Genomic DNA, 22,234 nt, shown 5'->3' on the forward strand with positions numbered 1-22,234 from the left:
ACGAGGCGCGTTTATGATTTTCATTATGTTACTTGATATGGAAAATTGACAAAAAATAATATTTTATTTGTAAAAGTAAATCCTGAGCCTGTAATAGCTGCTCTTCTTGTTCCATTTGAATTAATAGAAACAACGCTGTTGCCTTTCTTGTTCTCATAGAATCATATGATATGAGCTCCATGTTTTGTGAACGTCTTTCTTAACTGTCATATTAGACTGACCAGTGCATATCGCGCATGGCACTTTAAATGTATTTTAACGCGAAAATTAACTTACATTTAGCTGGATTTATTGCCGTCGTAGTTCCATCTTGTCGCCTTCGTACTTTTATTCGATGGCAACACGACGGGATTACGAGGTCTTCACGAAGTCGTGTTGCCATCGTTAGACCTTCGGATATCTTCGTGATTCATTCGTGTAGACATCGTAATGTCAAAACTGCCCGATGGAAACGATGGAAACACGAATGCAATACGATGTGCAAAGATGCATTCCCGGTGACATTACGATAGTGAGGATGGTGATACGAACTCAATACGAACCCTCAACATCGGACGCACCTTCGGGGATTTTTTAACATGTTAAAAAATTTAGAACCCTTCCCGAAGTTGTCCCCGAAGGCTAGAAAAAGTGGCCGATGGTTCTACGATGGTTAAAGATGGCACTACGAATAGCCCGATCTGGATACGATCAGTCCCGATTTTGAAAATTTCCATTATCGTGTTGCCATCGGCGTAAAAATCGGGACAGTGTGACGCGGGCATAAGGAATGCACTCAAACCCAAAAATTTTAACGACATAGTAATTGGAATATTATTATTAAAACTCAATAATATATCAATCAATTAGAAAGATTTATCTTTTGTTTACCATCATGAATCGATTGAAGAACCTACATCAAAAGGGTGAACAACAACACCATGTGGCAAAAATTTTACCCAATAAAAACAATATATATCATATATATCTCAAACATAGGTAGATGTGATTGTATTTATATCAATAATTTTATATAAAAAGCAAATGTCCAGTTCGGTCTTGAATTGAATTAAATTAATACATGACAATGACATACTACAAAAAAATAACAATACTTTTTGGTTGTCTGTTGACCCTGTGCTGTTATATAAATATTTTATTTTCATCATTGATTAACGATTAGTTTGATATTTAGGTTGTCCAGTTATTCAAAGAGGCTGCAAAAGCAATCAGATGTATTCCATTCTTGTTGCTCCAACCTCTATGGGTAAGTTAAAATTCACAAATATGTGTCAAATTTATAGAAACCGATTAGTATTGGTTCACAATATACACTGACAAGGATTTCATGTAATTTTATCAGGAATTCTAGTGGTTATCAAAGTGGATCAGAATATGCTCACATTATAGTAAGCCTGGTAACATTGATAAGTTAAAACCCTTTTGGAGGACATGCATTCACATCGACTTGTTGGTGGATTTCGTTTTCAGTTTTTGCGATGTGTATTTTGAACATTTGTCTTTTAAGTTTTTATTGTAGCCATGATATTTTTGGTTTTTTTTCGACGTGTTATTTCTACACTTCATTCGATTTTTGAGTCTTCACTTAATTCGCCTTTTGGTTTATGTTGCTCCATTGATATTTCTTCACTCTTTATTAAAAAGATACAACAAAAGTGGGATCAAAATTGGTTATGCACAATATATACAACGTAACTACTATCTAACAGTAGGGTCTCACTGAATTGCCGACATACGGGACCACTGTCCAATTGATTATGTTTCTAGACCAGCATGTAAAGGACGATTAAATTAAGGTCATGTGCATCGAGCAATAGAGTAAATTAACGTCTTGTAAAGTCATGCATATACTGGAAAACATCGATACAGCAATCAAGTTTGTAGCAATCCGTAGATATGAGTTAGGATATATTTGGTTTTATAATAATACTAGAACACACCCGCGAAATCGCGGGGAAATAGAGCGTATGTAACTTGAACTGTAAAAAAAAATATACTGACTGGAGAATTTCAGGAGAGGTATCAAAATTCAAAGGTACTTAGGGACTGGGCACATTTTTTTGCCCTCCTATTTTCCAAATACAGATTTTTATACCTTCTGTTTTTCTGTACTCTATGAACATGCATATACTTTAATTACTCAATATAGAGAATTTCAAGAGAGGTATCAAAAGTCAAAGGTACTTATATATATATATATACATCAGTGAACGCCATGAATAGTAAAGCATAGGCGGATCCCAGGCGGGGCTTGGGGGGGGGGGTCTTTCCCCCCATTTCGTTGAAAAAAGATTGTTGATTAAATAGGGAAGCATGAGAGTAACCCCCCCTTTTATATCAGTCAACGCCCCCCTCCCGTATGAAAAGTTCTGGATCCGCTACTGTAAACTAATTCATAGTAAATAGCAAATATTATTCATTTTCGTTTTCCTCCCAAAATAACCCAAACTGAAACACGTTAAGCAAGGATGATACATGCTAGAACTCAAAATGATAGCAGAAAGCAAATTCATATACTTTATTTCATAGTCTTTGTATGTTCGAAGTACAGAAAAACACGAACCGGAAGTCTAATCTGACTTAAAGTTTTGTCCAATGACGGGAAAATATCCGGACGCATTCTTTTTCGTTTTTTATCCCAAAATAACCCAAACTTAATGATCATAAGAATAGATGACAAATGCGACTATACATGTTACCTATAGGACACAGAGGCATGATGATTCATTTCTTGTGAAAGGAGGAGAAGCGACACCAAAAATGAGGTCTTCTCGTTTAATAGTATAGATATTAAGAAAGTGAGGTAAAACTTCAGTACTGGAATTGTCTTTAACCATTGTTCACTCATTATGATTACATGACTTGCTCTAGTAGGTGTACAAATTTCACTGCAGTAAACGTTGGAACAAAATATTTAGCGGTGACAAATCAGTCACGCAAGCAGTACAATTGAAGTGGTAAGAAATTGTCAGACAATACATTTTTAACAATAAAAATCGTGGTTACCCTTCTATCGATAAGTGTCATGCCAAAAAATGACTTACGTGTCCCCGTCTTTCCACCAACAATACAGTAAGGTCCACATTTAATGGTCGCACATTTTCTCTAAATTTTGAAACTGATATTACTTGAAAAACAAACAGTATTATTTATTTACTCACATGAAACAAACCGGGATGCGGTATTCAGTACGTAGGTGAAACTGGGCGATATTTATCTAAACGCACGCAAGAACACCTGTATCGTTTTAAAAGACCCAATAAATTCAAAAGTATCATTTATCAACATCTTAAGAAGCACAGTCATCCTATTAAATATTTAACAGTTCAACCTTTAGAAGTAGTAAATAAGCAGCCTTGTGAATCTCATTCCAAGTTTGTACGATCACGAAAAATAAATGAATTAAATTGGATTAAAAAATTACAGACAGTCTACCCTCTCGGTCTTAATGATAATATCATGGGAATTGGCAATATATCAAGAACCGATTCTGTTAACATTTTGGATATAGTTTCTAAAACTGTTCGTAAAAATCGTTCTCATGGACGCAGAAAAAATCGCAATCAAAGAAAATTTCGGACCAACCATACAAATATTTCGGACCTAATTTCCATTTCAAAAAACAACGGCAGACATTATCTGTTAACCAAGCTTTGTTCTTTACCTATAAATAAATTAAATAAAATTTTAGAGGATTGCAACACAATTTCATATTACAGTCCTAAGTATGAAATTGTCCAAATTATAATGGCATATTGTTATTCTAAACTGTTTCCAAAAATTGATCGCCCTGAAGATCATAAAAAACATTTTATTAAAATAAAGTATGTCAATAAAGGTTTTGATTTTGTAAATATTGCCGGTATTTTTAACGACCATTCTGTTAAAGACCAAATTCCTGGATATTTTGATAATACTGAACTCCCTCTCATTTGTTATATTTACAAGAAATCTACCCGAAAATATGTGTTTAATTATAGCCAATTGTGTAAAGATGTAAATATCACTGAAAATACACCTATGTCGTGTAATTGCAGTAATTCAGAATACACCTATGGACCAATTTCCCATGTTATAACAGGAGACCTTAACATCATTCGCGACCGAGAGTTAAAATCATTTCTCAGTAAAGGACCTAAATATCGTCCCCCGTCAACTATTAACTGGAATGAGTGTCGTAATATCATCAACGACTCACTCCGTGCCTACTGTTTGAAATGGGTAAAACGGGAAAAAGCTGACAAAAAATCTTTGGACTCTTTTTTTAATTCAGTAATGAAGATAGTTGATATTCGAATACAACATTTTAAAGAACATTTTACCCTCAACAAAAACTATAAAAACCCTATTTCGCGTATCAAAAATTAACTAACAGAACTAGCCAAGGAATTTGTTTTTGTCCCGGCTGATAAAGCTGCTAATAATATCATTATTGTTTGACGTAAATTTTATATAGAGGTTCTGCAAAAGGAAATCACGAATTCACCAACATTCCAACTGACTTCATTTTCAGAAAACGATATCTGTAACAAACATAAACTTTTAGCTACTTCTTTACAAGCAGAACCAAACACAATGAAAGTCCCAACTATGTACTGGCTTCCGAAGCTGCACAAAAAACCTTACAAATATAGATTTATTTCATCTTCTAGCCATTGTTCAACTACTAAATTGTCTGTTTTACTTACTAGTACACTTGGTACAATAAAAAACCTGATAATAAATTGTTCAAATAAGGCCTTTGAAAATAGTGGAATTAATTACTTTTGGAGTGTCAAAAACTCGTTGGAAGTACTTGATAAATTGCATGCATATATTGGTGATTTTGAATCTGTTCAAAGTTTTGATTTTTCTACCCTATATACCACTTTGCCTCATATTCTTATTAAGAAAAAATTCACATCCCTAATTAACTGGGCATTTAAAAAGTCGGAATGCGAGTACATATGTTCAAACTCTTTTAGATCATTTTTTAGTAGCAATAAACAAAAGAACTATGTCAATTGGACATGCTTTGATACTATTTATGCACTTGAATTTTTACTTGATAACATTTTTGTTCGCTTTGGAGATTCCGTATATCGTCAAGTTATTGGAATTCCAATGGGGACTAACTGTGCACCACTTATTGCGGACCTGTTTTTGTATTGTTATGAGTTACAATTTATGACTAAAATTAGCAAAGACCCATCAAAACAACATTTGATACAAAAATCTAACAATACTTTTAGATATTTGGATGATATATTGGCTCTAAATAATGACGACTTCAGTATGTATACTAAAGAAATTTATCCTGTAGAACTTACTTTAAATAAAGCTAATGATAACAATGACCACTGCCCTTTCCTCGATCTTGATATCTATATCATAAACGGGAAGCTTAATACAAAAATTTATGATAAAAGAGATGATTTTTCATTTCCTATTGTTAATTATCCATTTTTAGATGGTGACGTTCCCTTGTCACCATCTTATGGTGTTTATATATCTCAACTTGTACGATTCGCTCGTGTATGTAACAATGTATTAGATTTTAGCGAGAGAAATTTATGTATTACTGAAAAATTATTACACCAGGGTTTTCGATATCACAAACTGGTCAAAACATTCACTAAATTTTATCACCGGTATAAGGAAATAATTCGTAAATATAACTCAACATGCAGACATCTTATACGTTCAGGTATTTCACATCCAAAATTTTATGGAAATATTCTTTATAAAGCACAAAAATGTCAGTATTCTCCTCAGAAACTAACAAAACCTTTAAATAGACTTATTAAAAGGGGATATAGTTACGATACTGTTGTCAGGTCATTAAAGATTGCATATTTTGGCTTTAACATTGATTCACTGATAGGGTCTTTGCATCGGAACTAAACACATTTATTTCTAAAAAAAACAGTTGTTGGCATGACACGGGTTATGTACTTCTCATATATTTTATGATAGTATGATACTAAACCCCTAACGGGAGGGATTGTACCTGATATTCATATGATGAAGACATAATCTTTCAATCAGTTTAATTGAGGTCTGGAGCTGGCATGTCAGTTAACTGCTAGTAGTCTGTTGTTATTTATGTATTATTGTCATTTTATTTATTTTCTTTTGTTACATCTTTTGACATCGGACTCGGACTTCTCTTGAACTGAATTTTAATGTGCGTATTGTTATTCTTTTACTTTTCTACATTGGCTAGAGGTATAGGGGGAGGGTTGAGATCTCATAAACATGTTTAACCCCGCCGCAATTTTGCGCCTGTCCCAAGTCAGGAGCCTCTGGCCTTTGTTAGTCTTGTATGATTTTAAATTTTAGTTTCTTGTGTATAATTCGGAGTTTAGTATGACGTCCATTATCACTGTACTATTATGCATATTTTAGGGGCCAGCTGAAGGACACCTACGGGTGCGGGAATTCTCGCTACATTGAAGACCCATTGGTTGCCTTCGGCTGTTGTTTGCTCTATGGTAGGGTGGTTGTCGCTTTGACATATTCACCATTTCCTTTCTCAATTTTATTAAAAATGTTAATTACCAGAACGTAACTTCACTTTTTTCACGGATGCAAATAAGAACGTGGAAAGTTTATATATAATTACAAGAATAGAAATGTTTTAATTAGTTATGCTTCATACGCGTACAAGTTCAAGTCGGCTTGCAGAGTTACATATATACTATTCACTGTCTTTTGGAGATATTAATCTACTATTCTCACAATAAATTATCTATCATTTTATTGACTTCTACTTTGGTGTATTTGTTATTGAAATCAAGATAGTTCAAAGTAGGATATTTTTTACTTGAATATAAAATTGATACCTTAATTAGTACCAGCAATAATGTGCAATATAATGTACAAGGCGTGTTAAAAAAATGATACTTTAGTTTATCCTTCTTTCTCTCTTTTTTTTATCAACATAAGACACCCTTTTGGGATAATGTACATGCCCCCTAAAGCTGGACAGAGAGCGGAATAGTCATGTAAAGTAGTACACTTCGAGAAGTCCAACGTTTTGATACCATTTGGTATTTTATGAAATGCACTCTTGTACATCTTTTTGAAATGTTTATAATATTGATTCATTATTTATGGTCCAGTTCCTTTTATTGGATTAAGAACAAATGAAGGTATGGACAAGTCATGAAAAAAATAAAAGATTCAAAAAGCCATAAAAAAATCGGTTCTTAAAACAAGCAACACCATTTTCAAAACTAAAAAAAAAATACCCCCAAAAATTAAAAAAGAATCAACAAAACAGTTTCAAATAAAGGCCACAGTAGTATACCGCTGTTCAAAACTCGTAAATCTATGGACAAAAAAAAAAATTGGGGTAACAAACTAAAACTAAGGGAAACGCATTAAATATAAGAGTAAGCTTAATAAGGAACAGCAGGGTCCCATGTATACATAAGGTGAACTGGTAGTCAGAAAGGGTTAGTAGTTCCCATTCTACTTCCTGCACCTGTCGTATCTCTAATGATAAGTTTAAATTTGGTTATCAACAAAACACGGATAATGGATGATGGGATTGCGACTACGAAAGGGATGAGTATCGATGGTCATTTCTCATATTCCGCAATAATGCTTACGATCTTAAATTGAAGTGGAGCTTACACAACCTAGAACCCATCTGCCTTTGTTTTGATTAATAATTTGAAATACATATAATGATCTTTACTATTGACACTATATTGATTGTAACTTTAATCTTTTAGACATTGATTATACTTGGTGGAGTATTAGCTGGTCTTTCTGTTATAGCAGCACATATTGAAACATCTGGTAAGTAAAATACAATTGTTGTCTAAGTTTACTTAGAATTTAAAATCTAATTCGGTTTTAACAACTTGTTTTATAATGTTAGTAATACATACATAACAATGAGGTTAATTCTGCTCAACAAATGAATAATTCTAGACAACATTGTCCATGTAATGGGTCATGAATTTAACTTTAACGTTATACTTGGTTTCAAGTTACTCCTGTTCTAAAGGTGGTCAGTTATTTTTTTAATCCGTAATAGTATCTGCTGGCCTTTATTTCTAATTGTAGATTAAAGTTTTCTAGAAGCGAAAGTCTGTTTTTAATATTCCAAATAATACTTAGTATAAATATAAAGGGAATTAAACTTGTTGCCAGTTGCTATACATTCCAGCGAAATACTTTAAGTGTGGTGTTCTAGTGTTGATGTGGTATTCTATTGTTGATATCCTTTCTGTGTAATACTTAATTTTAAAATTCTATCTGTGACTATCGTTTTTGCTGTTTGTAAATTAAGGCAAAAGTAGTTACTGACGTTTTGAACTCACAAAACAATTAAGAAGACAAATGAAAAATCAAGAAAACAAAAAAAAAAAGTGAGTGAATTGCACAAACCTCAAAAGCAGAAAGACCGGGTGAGTCGACATGGTATGTTTCTTCTGCTGAAATAGAGTAAAGGAATGGGCCTATGTCATATGGATGATTTTGGTGAAAACGATTGTTTACGATTAGTTTAATCTAGCAAATACAGTATTTCATAATTTTATGCTTCCATACAATCTTAAGTCACCATTAACCATATATCTATTTGAAGAATATATGGAATTCTAATATGACGACCTATTATCTTCAACCAGTATAATCACAATGAAATATCCACCTTTAGCGCAAACGCAGTATTACACAGAAACGGCTGTTCCGCGTTACAACCAACTTATTTATACTACCAGATATTCTTAATTTTCGACATCAAAACCCCACGTTAACGTAGGTCAAGATTTAGATACCATATATATATATATATATATATATATATATATATTCTACATCAAAACAAACATATCAGTCAATTTCAATTTATTTTTCATGATAAAATTTCATAAAACGAAAATTCCGCGATATGGTGTTATTGTCTTGGCATGGCAACAAAACAAGGTGACGTCACAGGTATATTTCCGTAAACAAAAAATCAAATGTAAAGACAAGTTGTTTTAAAGCTTCTTGTATGGCACAGGACGAATACAATTACATTTGAAGAAAAAATATAAGTGACAAATGCGATTAAAAAAACAATCATTGAATCATATAATATTACTAATATTATCAAAATTGGGTCAAACGAAACAGCCAAAATAGTATCGTATGTTAATTAAGGTCTTTCACGGTTAACAAAATTAATTTCCGAATTTGTCCTATAAGAATCGAAATAATTCATGGCAGCCGTAGATTTGTTCTTATTTAAACATGGGTTGGGCATTTATATTCGTATTTTACCCCTCGCTAACGCTCAGGGTAAAATAATCAAATATAAATGTCCAACCCATGGTTAATTGAAAACAAATCTAGATTTATTTCCCCGAGGGTATCACAAGCCCAGTAGTTAGCACTTTTTGTGCTGACATGAATTGTCATTGATATGGTTATATTTATAAATTTACTGTTTACAAATTTTTGAATTTTTTGAAATACTAAGGCTTTTCTACCTCAGGCAAAGTTTACCTTAGCTGTATTTGGCAAAACTTTTAGGGATTTTGGTTCTCAATGCTCCTCAACTTCGTACTTTATTTGGCCTGTTTAACTTTTTTGGATTCGAGCGTCACTGATGAGTCTTTTGTAGACGAAACGCGCGTACGGTGTATATACTAAATTTAGTCAAGGTATCTATGATGAGTTTATCTACAGTGCCATGAATTATTTCTTAATTTTACACAACTAAGATCGATCTTTACTTGTTTTTTTGCAATTTTGTATGTAGATTTTGAATTTTACTTTATTATGCAACTAATAAATTATTTTGACCAACTTTTCAAGACATATATTTCGTTGTATGCCTTATTGACGGAAATATAGTATTTAAAAACGCTGAAACATTATCGAATATTCTGATTTGAAAGGCTCCTTTATATATAATATGTTGGTGATTTGCCATATAAACTCATCATAGATACCAGGATTGAAATTTTATATTTGCGCCAGAAGCGTGTTCGTCTACAAAAGACTCACCAGTGATGCTCGAATAAAAAGATATATTAAAAGGCCAAAAAAGTACGAAGTTGAATAGCTAGTTTTGAGGACCAAAAGTTCCTAAATGTTTTGCCAAACACAGCATGAGTGTCAATTAAATTCTAAAGCATACTGTTGAGACAACAGAATAGTTCCAAAAACAAATAAACATGAAAGAAATTGATGTTCAATTTTTCAATTTTCTTCAAATTAGGATATTGCATTCGTAAATCACTTCCCATTGCATATGCCAACCAAACATAAGGTTGGTATGCTAGATTTTAGACTTCGTATTTTCTGATATATTTTCAGGAATTCCGGTAGTGAATAACTCAACAGGAATTGTCAAATATGGTATGGAGGATACTATGAGGGTAATATTTGAAAGCTGACCAAATTTTATAATGTCTGCAACATTTTTTTTTTAAAAAGTGATTGATTTTGCACTCGTGAAGTCTGAGAAATGGTTAAAGTTAAAATAATTAAAAAGGTTTTATCTAAAAAACACCTTTCAAAAATCTAAAAAAAAGTTTTATATTTCAGAACATGACTTTTAAAACTATATTTCACAGAAATAAAAAACACAATTTCCACAAAACTTTTAATCGGAAGTGTAATCAAAATCAATTTCTAACATTTATATATTGTATATAGTATCTACGATGGTACCATATATTTGGAATCCTATGGGTATCAGCATTCATTGTGGCCTGTCAAGATATGGTTATTGCTGGTGCTATCGCAACGTGGTTTTTCAAAAGGTAATATCATTAATCATTCTAGAGGGTTGGTTTATATTGCACTTTACTCCCCCCCCCCCTTTTTGTCCGACCAACCATTCATTTGTCTAACAAATACTTTGTCACACACTTCTCCATTTCTATTAAACAAGATATATTCATATCTAGTCTGCAAAAGTGATAACATGAACAGAAAGCATTCTACGGATCTTTCAGACTTCATTTTATACCCCACTAAGGGGCATTATGTTTTCCCGTCTTTGCATCCGTTCGTTCGTTCGTCTGCCGGTCCCGCTTCAGCTTAAAGTTTTTGATCAAGGTAGATTTTGATGAAGTCGGAGTCCAATCAACTTGCAACTTAGTATACATGTTTCCTATGATATGATCTGTCTAATTTAAATGCCAAATTAGAGTTTTGACCCCAATTCACGGTTCACTGAACATAAAAAAATGACATTGCGAGTAAGGCATTCGTGTTCTATAAACACATTCTTGTTTTCAGTATTTTAAATTGCAACTTAGGATATGCTTTAAAACACGACAATGCGATCAATTTCTTTTTTGTTAATTTTCTTTTTATTATTACCGACTAAAAGATAGGGATAAATCAGAATCATGGTTATGTGTGAATAAGTGACAATTTTAAAAGCATCATAACGTCATAAACTTAATTGTGTATCAATGTATGTGTTTATGCTTCTTATCTATGAAAAGTTAAGACAATTCCATTAAAGTTACCAAAATTCGATGAAGACAAATTTAACAATACATGTCAAATTGCAAATCTTAGAATATCTATTAATAATCATGTTAAACTTTATAATTAAAATAAACAGAAAGATGAAATATATCAATTCTCCATCATTTTAGAGATAAGAGCCAACTTGGATGGCCAGTACTTGCATCTATCAAAAGACTTATAAGGTAAGTGTGACATTTTCTTGAAATAGAAAAAAAAACATACTTTTTTAATGAAATATACAGACTGACTGTAACAACGCAACACACACTCTGTTGACTTTGTTTTTAACCAAATCATAATTGATCCTAACAAAACAATTTTTCATGATTAGGATACTTCTTTCGGTTAAGACAAGTTTAAAATTCGACTTATCTGAGTTTATTGAACATACCGAATAATTTAATGTAAATATAATTTTGATCACACAACGTCATTTGCGAGACATGTTTTACGGCCGCAACATCACATTCTAATCAAGTCGCCGAGTGCCATGGTAGACAAACTCCTGCCATAAATGTTTCCCAAAATTTTTAAAGCAGAAGAATCGACTGCAGAAACATTTAAAGCCCTAAAGATTAAACTGCAGTATTGGCAAAAACACAATGTAATAGATGGGAAAAAGGCAAAATAAAAGGTACAAAAAAAAAAGAACACAAAACATACCTAATCTTTGAGTGCTTTTAACTTTAGTAAGTTCATTAACTACTATCAAACAGCTCATTATAAACTATTGGAAAACAATTTACGAAAATAGTGGAATTATTATTTTTGCAGTGTAAAAAATTCTTTGGATGTTTTAGATAAATTACGTGCCTTTGATGGTACTTTTGATTCTGTTTGTCAGTTTTGACTTTTCTACTCTTTACACTACACTTCCAAACAATCTTATCAAACAAAATTTCTTATTTAATTAAATGGTCGTCTGGTAAATCTGAGTGCAAATATATTTGCTGCAACTCATTTAAAGCCTCCTTCTCTAATGAGAAAGGTAAATATGCTAGATATACTTACTGGGGGTGTGATGAGATGATTAAAGCTGTTAATTTTCTCCTTGATAATATTCATGTATGTTTCGGAAAAAAAGTTTATCGACAGGATCTAGGTATTCCAATGGACACTTGTTGCGCCTCTTTACTTGCAGACTTTAGTTAGTTTTTGTACTGTTATGAATCACAGTTTATGACATAACTCAGTAAAGACCCGTCTTAATTGCAATTACTTGATGAATTCAACAACATCTAGCGTTATCTTTGTGATATTTTTTCTTTAAATAATCAAGAATTTTCTCATTATACTTTCTCAAAGGAACTTACTTTAAAGAAATGAATTTTAAACGGTAATAACTGTCCTCTCCTTGATTCAGATATTTCGGTTTTACACGGGAAACTAAACACTAAAATTTACGACAAAAGGAACGATTTTTCGTTCCCTATTGTTAATTGTTAATTTTCCCTTTTTGGATGTTGATGTTCCTTTGGCACCATCTTACGGTGTTTATATTTCACAACTCGTTCGCTATGCCTATGTCTGTTGTGACGTTTTTGATCTTAACGAACGTAATCTATGTATTACTGGTAAATTGTTAAGCCAGGTATCTCGTTACCACAAACTATTTATAACCTTTACTAAATTCGTCAATAGATATAAAGATTTGGTTTTAAAGTTCGGAAAACGGAAATGTTGTTTACTGTGTCTGCAATTTAGAAACGATCATAGTAAACTTATCTATCCTTTACATACATTTATTCTAAAGGGTAACCAATTCAACACTGAATTGAGATCATCGAGTATTTTTTCATTGGTATTAATGTTGATTTTGTTATCAGTAAATTGAAAGCAAACTAAATATTATTGTTATATACATATACACATTCATGGATCTACAATCTGTTGGTACCTATTGCACAAGGTTGTGTTTTTCTCTTACTGTTTATGACGTCTTTACACTAAATCCATTGGATGTTGAATGTTTACTGATTGATAATTTAGTCTTAGATGCACTTTTTTTTATTAGTTGTTAGTGGCTTTGAACTAGCTGCCTGTAACTGCGAGTACTCCGCTCAGATCTGTACTTAGTGTCTTTTGTTTTGTGGATATACAAGTACTCGGCCAGCCACGTTCACTCTGTGTAGTATTTGTGTTTGTATCCATCTGGTGAGTTAAGCCTTTTCAAATGATTTTTATAGTTCGTTCTCATGTTGTACTGTTACACAACTGTCCCAGGTTAGGGGGATGGTTTGGATCCCGCTAACATGTTAAACCCCGTCAGATTCTGTATGTACATACATGTGCCTGTCCAAAGTCAGGAGCCTGTCATTCAGTGGTTGTCGTTCGTTAATGTGTTACATATTTTTTTTTTCGTTCATTTATTTTTACATAAATTAGGCCGTTAGTTTTCTCGTTTGAATTGTTATACATTGTCATTTCGGGCCCTTTTATAGCTGACCAAGCGGTATGGGTACGGTGACCTATAGTTGTTAATTTCTGTGTCATTGGTCTCTTGTGGAGATTTGTCTGATCGGCAATTATACCACATCTTCTTTTTTTTTATATTAACAGAATTGTTTGACCCTTCTGGCAATTATTTTGGTGTTTGTTACAGGCATTCATTGCCTTCGGAGGTAACACGTACAGTGATTGATAAGGAGAAAAGTATGGTTTCTGTACATACCACATGGATAGAATTTTGAAAATGACGTACTTAATATGACTTTCAAATTGCAAAGACAGTGAAGTAATAAATGAAATATATGTTCATACATATATGTTAGAAAAATGCATATTTGAAAACTTGGAATGAAAAAGAATAATGTAGTGTTGCGTTTCTAAAAACGTTCAGGTAATAGTTTAAAACACAGTTATGCGTTATTTGAATAGAAACAGTTATTAATAATATTGAAAACTTCAATCCTATTAACGAAATTCCTTTTCAATCAGATAGATCAGTCTGAATACTATCGTACAGCGGGTTATTTTCGCGGGTGTAAAATTTCGCGATTTTCATTGAACAAGGTATACGAAATATTATGTCGGATATTATCTCGCGGATTCAAAATCTATCAATACCTTTGTGCTCTGTTCAATTGGCGGAATTTATTCTGGTGATTTTGTTCTATAAGCGAAAATTTACACCCCTCGAAAATAACCTGCTATACGTTATAAACTGCATTTAAATTAATATTAGTTCATCTAAGACTAATCAGATTATATATGGCATTAAAACGTTCTATTTGATTAGTTGGATATCGTATATTTGCAAGTTATATGAATTACACCGATTACACAGCGCCACGAGGGTACATCAAATCTCAAAAGACACAGAGGTAAACATGTGGTCACCGAGAGACATAAGTCTAGGTACAATATGAACAGTTGAAAACTGCGCTGAGTCTAGGAAATTGGCAAATATTTGTCTGTTTCAAACTGTTTATGAATGAAAAAAAAGTGCAGATATCACCACAAAATATAATTTCTTGCGTTGGAAAAAGTAAATGAGCGTGTGGTGAAGTTGATTTATGTTTTGAGATCTCGACCTACCGCCTTTTAATCTTGATCAGTGAAATACGAAAAGTACAAATGAATAACTAACAAAAAAGTTTAGACATCTCAGTCATGAAATAATACACAATTCATCTGACAAGCTAAACTAGAGGATACCAATATATAAGATCGTAACTTAAAAAGCATATTTACAGAATAATAATAAAAAGTAATAATTATCTTTTGGCAGATACCATCTTGGATCTGTTGCATTTGGATCGTTTATTATTGCTCTTGTCCGTCTGGCCAGACTGGTCCTTGGATATATTCAGAACAAGTGAGTACTGTAAAGGCAATTTTGATTATAATTGTTATGAATATGAATGTAACTTTTTTCAAATTGTGTTTAGTGAACAACATCAACTCAATTAGTCAAGTCTTAAGCTATAGTTTTGCAATATATTTTTTTGCAAATCTGAAATTTCTCAAGCAATTGCGAAGTATCAAACCATAAAGACAGAATGAACACTGCTCAAGCAAAGACCTACACTTTTCCAATCGCATATAATCCAAATAAATTGTACAAAAATATGTTTGCTCTCATTTAAAAAATGGAGAGATGATACCAAGAGGTAATCAATTACCATGATATGCAGAACGACAATAGTGTTGTGAACAGACAATAAACAGATCAGAAAGCACAACAAAGACAACATAGATTGAATAACACGAACACGACCAAATACCATAGGTAGCTAAACGTAGGATTTGATAGTTTGTGTAAACGAATTTGGATAGACACTAAAATTGATGTACAATAACACTTTCCTGATCTAATAATTGACATGTATTTGAAAAATATATTCCTATAAGAAAGTAACAGATCTCTTCATCTAACTTACAACTTTTGAATATTAAAGTCACCGTATACACAGCAATTATGTAAATAGAAAAATAGGTTTTTCAAAATTCTATATTTTTTTTTTATAGAATATATATATATATTTATTGTGTAAAATCATTCTTTGCTCATCATTGTTTAATAAAACAAACTTATCATAGCACCAATAGATGTTCAGTTTGGGTGTTTGGTCAAAGAGTATAAATCTACCTTAAAAGTGTTACTTCTATATCATATTTACATCGACACAAATTACCGTGTTAAGAGTTAATGTTATATTATATATTTGTTCAATAGATATAAAATAATGCTACTGTGTGTTTATCTGCCTACATATATTACATCATAAGGATTTTGTTATGCATGTCACACTTGAAATTATATGTAATTTTATTAATTAAGTGTCAATTGTTTAATCAATTTCAATAGTTAATCATTCCTTTTATTTAATGTTTTGATTATTTTAGGCTTCGTGGAAAAGTAGGGAAGGTGACTGATTTCCTTCTAAAAATGTTGCAATGTTGCCTCTGGTGTTTTGAAAAATTTCTAGCCTACCTAAATAGGAACGCTTATATTGAAATAGGTACGTTTGTAGACCTTGTAACCGTTAAGTGCATGTGTGTACATGTTGTAGACAAATTAAATGAACAATTTTAGAGGTAGACATGACAACCAATGTAAGTTCAAACGACAATCAATAATAATTTGAGGAAAACGAACCAATACAAACCTCTTTATTTTATTTGTATTAAACCAATTGACATTTTAAAACCATATGACATTTTTTATATATAATTGTAAACACTATGAAAAAGGGACGAAAGATACCGGAGGGACAGTCAAACTCATAAATCGAAAAAAAACTGACAACGCCATGGCTAAAAATTAAAAAGACAAACAGACAAACAATAGAACACCTGACACAACATAGAAAACTAAAGAATAAGCAACACGAACCCCACCAAAAACTAGGGGTGATCTCATGTGCTTCGGAAGGGTAAGCCGATCCTGCTCCACATGTGGCATCCGTCGTGTTGCTTATGTTATAGCAAATCCGGTAAATAGTCTGATTCGCATATATTGATGATATGTATAATTTTAACATTCACCATAATATTCTGTCAGTGGACATGAACTAAAAAGTTGGATATTAAATGTGGTTTCAGAAAATGCTTTCTTTACACATGTTTCATTATTTTTGTAGCTATTTACGGGTATAGTTTCTGTAGAGGAGCACAAAAGGCGTTTCTGCTCATCGTTGCCAATGCTTTGAGAGTTGCAGCTATAAACTCCATTGGCGATTTTGTACTATTTCTTGGTAAACTAAGTACAATGGCAATCGTATTAGTCATTGGTCATGAATTTCTAAAGGTAATCTTTCTTAATGTTATTTTAAGAGATTGACTCTTCTAACAGACATCCAATTAAAAAATCTTATACGAGTGTTATGTGCCGTCTTATTTATTTCACTAACTAGTATTTGCATGCGCCCCTTTCATAGGCAACGGGGAGATAAAATATTACCCTTGAACGTCCGTCGTCCGTCCTTCCTTCCGTCTGTCCCATTTCGTTTCCGAACTCTAACTTAAGTTTTAAGTCATTTGCCGTATAAAAATTTTGCCCCTTTATAACTTTGAAAGTTGCAAAGCTTCAGCGTGGTATTTGTGTCCTCAAAAACATTCTTCTTTTGTTTTTATAGAACATTCAGCTACAACACTAATATAACTAAGAAGTACAGATATGACTGACTCGAATGTTAAAGATCTAAACCATTTTATAAATATTTATTCGGACAACAAATTTTACTTCGTTTTATTCATTATACATTTTAATACTGAGATGCCAAAAACAGAACTTTAAGTCATGTAAAATTGATGGTTTGCACCTTCATTGATCATTATAAGTCCTTCATATTTAGAAAAAAAATAAAGAAACATTATTAAAGGTGAATGTGCATCTCTGCATAAAATTATTATTACATAATTTTCAGAATGAAATATGCGTTTTAATTTGAATTATGACACAATATCATGATGGCGGAATGAACTATTGAAGATATTGTGCTAGGTATACATGGTTATTTCAGGGAAAATATATGGCGAGTTAGAGTAGGTTTGAAGCTCCCTTTGTAAATCTAAACGACAGAAATTCTATTATTCCCCTTCTATTTGTATTTTGTTATACTTGAGACAATTTACAAAATATGGAAGAATACAATTAAGAATAGAAATAAGGAATGTCTCAAAGAGACAACAAACCGACTCAAAAGTAGAAAAAAAACAGCTGATGCAACCAAAGGGTCTTCAGCAAAGCGAGAAAATCCCGCACCGGGAGGCGGGGTTCAGCTGACCCCAAAACAAGAATGTACTCGTTCAGTGAAAAATGCGTAATACTAAACTCCAATACATATAAATGAACTTTAGTAAAAAAACATACACAGTAATATGCACAGAAAAACTCAGTTTAAAAGAAATCCGTGTTCGATGTCAGAATACATAACAAATGAAACTAAGCAAAACAACAAAGATACATAAATTAACAAAGGACTATAGGTTGCATTTCTGTAAATATTGACAATGCAATTTCCCATAGGAAATCCTTTTACGGCTAAAACTGTACCAATTTTACTATGAAGTTTTGAAAAAAATCTTATCCTAGAATTGAAAGTTCATATGCACCACAATTTTTTTCAAAGGTCAAAATATAGGGCTGTGCGGCATATTTTCAACGTTTATATGCCCTGAACTTCTCAGAGTTTAAACTTACACTAATTTTCTTAACTAACCCTACGTCGAATGAAAGGTTACCACAGATTTCAATGTAAACAATATGTACGTGTTTATTTACTGGTAACATTCCCAAGTTCTGTCTCTGCGATATGGAACACAGAGAGCATAACTGGAAACCAGTATGTAAACAAAATTATTTTTCTATGAATATTCAATTACTCCCCAAAAGAGGCGTGTTTTGATAAACAGCTGTATTTACAAAGTGCAACCTATAAGCGGCTTCTGGCATGCCAGCCCCATACCTCAATTCAAACTGATTGAAAGACTATGTCATATATGAGAAAAACATAACCCGTATCATGCCAACAACTGTTTTTAGAATAAATATGTTTATTTCCGATGCAAAGACAAAGAAGTCGGTATTAATGGTCAATGTAAAGAGATATTTATAAGATTTAGGCTTTCTAATTCATTTTTACAATAAATAGTAAATTATTTTTGTACTTCACAATGACATTAGAATTGATGAAGTTAATATAAGAAGCAATTGATTGAAACAAAGAAATATCTTATTGGTGTTCAAAATTAGTTCCCCATTTGTTTTGTTTTATCAAGAAAAGTCAATTTTCGATGTCCCCACTTTCTCTCGTACAAATGCTATTTCCACAAGTTTCTATCTTTCGGAATTTCCTTTTCAAAGTGACAATCTTATATTGTACAAAACCTACTTAAGACGAAACCACAATACATTATGTTCTGTATATTCATGGCAACTATATATACTTCAGCACAGGGACGACATTAACTACATGTGGGCGCCAATAACAGTTGCAGCAGCTTTTGGGTTTGCAGTGTCTCATTGTTTTCTTCTGGTGTATGAGGTAAGTTTCGTCGTAAATATCAATGGCTAGCTGTAGTAGAGATTGATGGTGAGAAGCGGACAATATGTATAAAATTTAAGTTATCCTTGTATCATAAATTCCGAATCTGCAAAGTACTCTCTTTAAGCTTGAAAATATGACTGAACATATATATGATATAACAGTAAAATAAGCATGGTTGATTTTTAAGGGAATCTCAGGTAAGGGGAAGCTTGTCATCTTCAAGTGATTACAGATTTTGACAATGTACGCATGTTTAGACTTCTTATTAAGTTTTGCACGTACTTTAGAGGTGATATAATAGCCATCGATTTATGGTTTGTTATTACATTTCCCAATTACTTGTCTAGCTAGAACGTGTTCAAGTAATTACAGATTTTGACAATGCACGCATGTTTAGATTACTGATTAAGTTTTGCACATACATTTAGAGGTAATAATAATAGCCATCGATTTATGGTTTGTTATTGCATTTACTAATTGCTAGAATGTAAATTTAATTTAGACAACAGTAGTTTACCGATACCGATGTTCGAATCTCATAAACCGATAAAGAATACTAGTAAAGGCGCTGCTCCCTGTATAGTCATAGGGTGCTTTGTCTGTTGCTTGTTATAAGTGTCACAATTGTTGTCTGTTATGTTTTGTTTTTCTATATGTTCATGTATTTCAGCGATTATCCTTTTGTACTGAACTTTATACTGAATAAAATTAGTTAGTTAGTTAGTTCATGTATTTCAGCGATTATCCTTTTGTACTGGACTTTATACTGAATAAAATTAGTTAGTTAGTTAGTTAGTCAAGTAACATCAACCTTTTGTTTTTAATACTGAAAATTACGTTCATAATAATGAAAAAAACGTATGACTGCGAAAACTATGCTGAAATAGTTTTAAATTAATTTACACGGTGAGTATAAATAAAACGAAAGATCAAGTGGAAATATTTCCACCACGAAAATCGTAAACCCATACCACTTTTAATTAAGACAAAACCGAAAAGGGCTATTTTAAAACTATCATCTAAACTGTTGATGATACATCTCTAACAAATTTAGTTTGATACTAGAAGCCTCGGAGGATTTAAGCAGATGTTTTTTTTTATTTGAAGTATACGCAATGAGAATTTGATATACATTTTGTGTAATGTATATTGTTACTTTAGCATACGTTCATCTGAGTGTTAGCAGAATAATTAGCTCAGTCTTATCTTTCTTGTATCCTTTAATATTAAATACATGTACTATTATTTATAATTATGTAAAAGGTTAAACTGTTTTCATAGAACTGTTTGTATTAAGGATGATGTAAAAAAAAATACCAGGTTAATTATTGTCTACGCCAGACGTGTGTTTTGATTCAGACGACTTATATGTAACTTTCGAATTACACAGTTGTAGGCCTGAATCAAGAACGAAGATAAACGATATTTAAAACCCAAAAAGTGGATATAGATAACTTTTTAGAATTTATAAAATGAAATGATGTCAATTATCATCTGGTATAGTGTAAGTTTTACTTTTAGGTTGCCATAGACACAATATTTTTGTGTTTTTGTGAAGACTGTGAAAGAAATGATGGAGTTACAAAGCCATATTATATGAGTAAAGACTTGATGGTATGTATAGTATGTTGGTTAGATCTCGTAAAATTCCGAAGAATGAAATGCAATGTTTGCATTTTTTTTTATGCTGCAAATTGTTTTGTTTGTTTATTAAATTTTGTCGAAAATGATTAATCCAAAAACTTCATCTGGATTACTGGAGGACATGTGGCTTGGATATTGCAAATTCTTCTTATTTTTGACTAAATTACTACAGTAGGTTATAATATAGATTGTCTAAAATCAGTACTTCACACACAATCGAAGGTGGTAAAACGACAACTGAAATGTAAAACCAGCTTGCAGTCGCCGTCACGAACTGGTACGGCAGATCATCATTGTAACTCACTGTCACATGAAACAGGAATCATGTTTGTTACCTGTCATAGATGCTACGTGTTTATTTTTGTCCGTCTTTGTTACCTGTCATAGATAGTACGTGATTATTTTTGTCCGTCTGACGTATTTCCAATTTAGTTTATATGTTCTACTTATGGTCTTAAAATTGAAATAAAGTTTAAAATCCCAGTCGTTGCACCACGGTTCACTCTGTGAAGATTGAACTTGATTGCAACTGTCATTGACTATTCAATTCCACATTTTCCCTTCTGTCCTTTTTACTGAGTCAATATCCTACATTTGCATTGTCAAAACATAATTAATACTGAAGCTGTTGAAGTTTAGTCTAATGTCTATGATTCCATTGTTTAAATTGTCCTTCATAACAAAGAGTATTTGACAATTTCTGTAGATTTTCGTAATATTCTAAAATCCTTAAATAAGTGTATATATAATGCTTCAGTGTGTAGTTTCCTAATTTTCAGAAATATCTTAATGACAGTAACAAGATGATAGCTAAAGATGAAAAGACAAAGACAAACAGAAAGGAAGGGATAGAATTAGAAAATGTCTGATTGTGCTTGTAACTTTTCAGAAACCTTTATTTATTCATACTGTATATTGTTATATCTCGTTAAGTTTTCTAATTCTTAAAAAAAATATATAATTCTTTGAATTGAAATAGTGTATTGTATGTTCAATGTATTCCTTACAAAGAGTTTCTTTTCCCCATTGTTTAGGTAAATTGTTCTCGATTTTTCAAAACATCACTCAGTCTGGCTAGAAACACTGTTTAAAGAAAAATTAATTATTTATGTGGTCTTTTGTAG

General features: G+C 32.1%; 1 protein-coding gene across 3 annotated transcripts in view; it reads left to right on the plus strand.

Annotated features, from left to right (window-relative positions):
* Positions 1-22,086, plus strand: part of LOC143056919 (choline transporter-like protein 1) — a 40,529-nt gene extending 18,443 nt beyond the window's left edge. For all 3 annotated transcript variants that reach the window (XM_076230131.1, XM_076230113.1, XM_076230123.1), the window contains exons 10-20: positions 1,175-1,246; positions 7,722-7,788; positions 10,303-10,364; positions 10,645-10,751; positions 11,601-11,654; positions 15,203-15,289; positions 16,321-16,436; positions 17,058-17,224; positions 19,371-19,463; positions 20,988-21,080; positions 21,890-22,086. In XM_076230131.1, coding sequence (XP_076086246.1) covers positions 1,175-1,246; positions 7,722-7,788; positions 10,303-10,364; positions 10,645-10,751; positions 11,601-11,654; positions 15,203-15,289; positions 16,321-16,436; positions 17,058-17,224; positions 19,371-19,463; positions 20,988-21,080; positions 21,890-21,979 — 1,008 coding nt within the window. In that variant the 3' untranslated portion in view covers positions 21,980-22,086. The remainder of the gene's footprint in view (positions 1-1,174; positions 1,247-7,721; positions 7,789-10,302; positions 10,365-10,644; positions 10,752-11,600; positions 11,655-15,202; positions 15,290-16,320; positions 16,437-17,057; positions 17,225-19,370; positions 19,464-20,987; positions 21,081-21,889) is intronic.
* Positions 22,087-22,234: the final 148 nt, after the last annotated feature.

The sequence above is a fragment of the Mytilus galloprovincialis genome, chromosome 1, assembly GCF_965363235.1.
Source record: "Mytilus galloprovincialis chromosome 1, xbMytGall1.hap1.1, whole genome shotgun sequence".
Classification (NCBI taxonomy): Eukaryota; Metazoa; Mollusca; class Bivalvia; order Mytilida; family Mytilidae; genus Mytilus; species Mytilus galloprovincialis.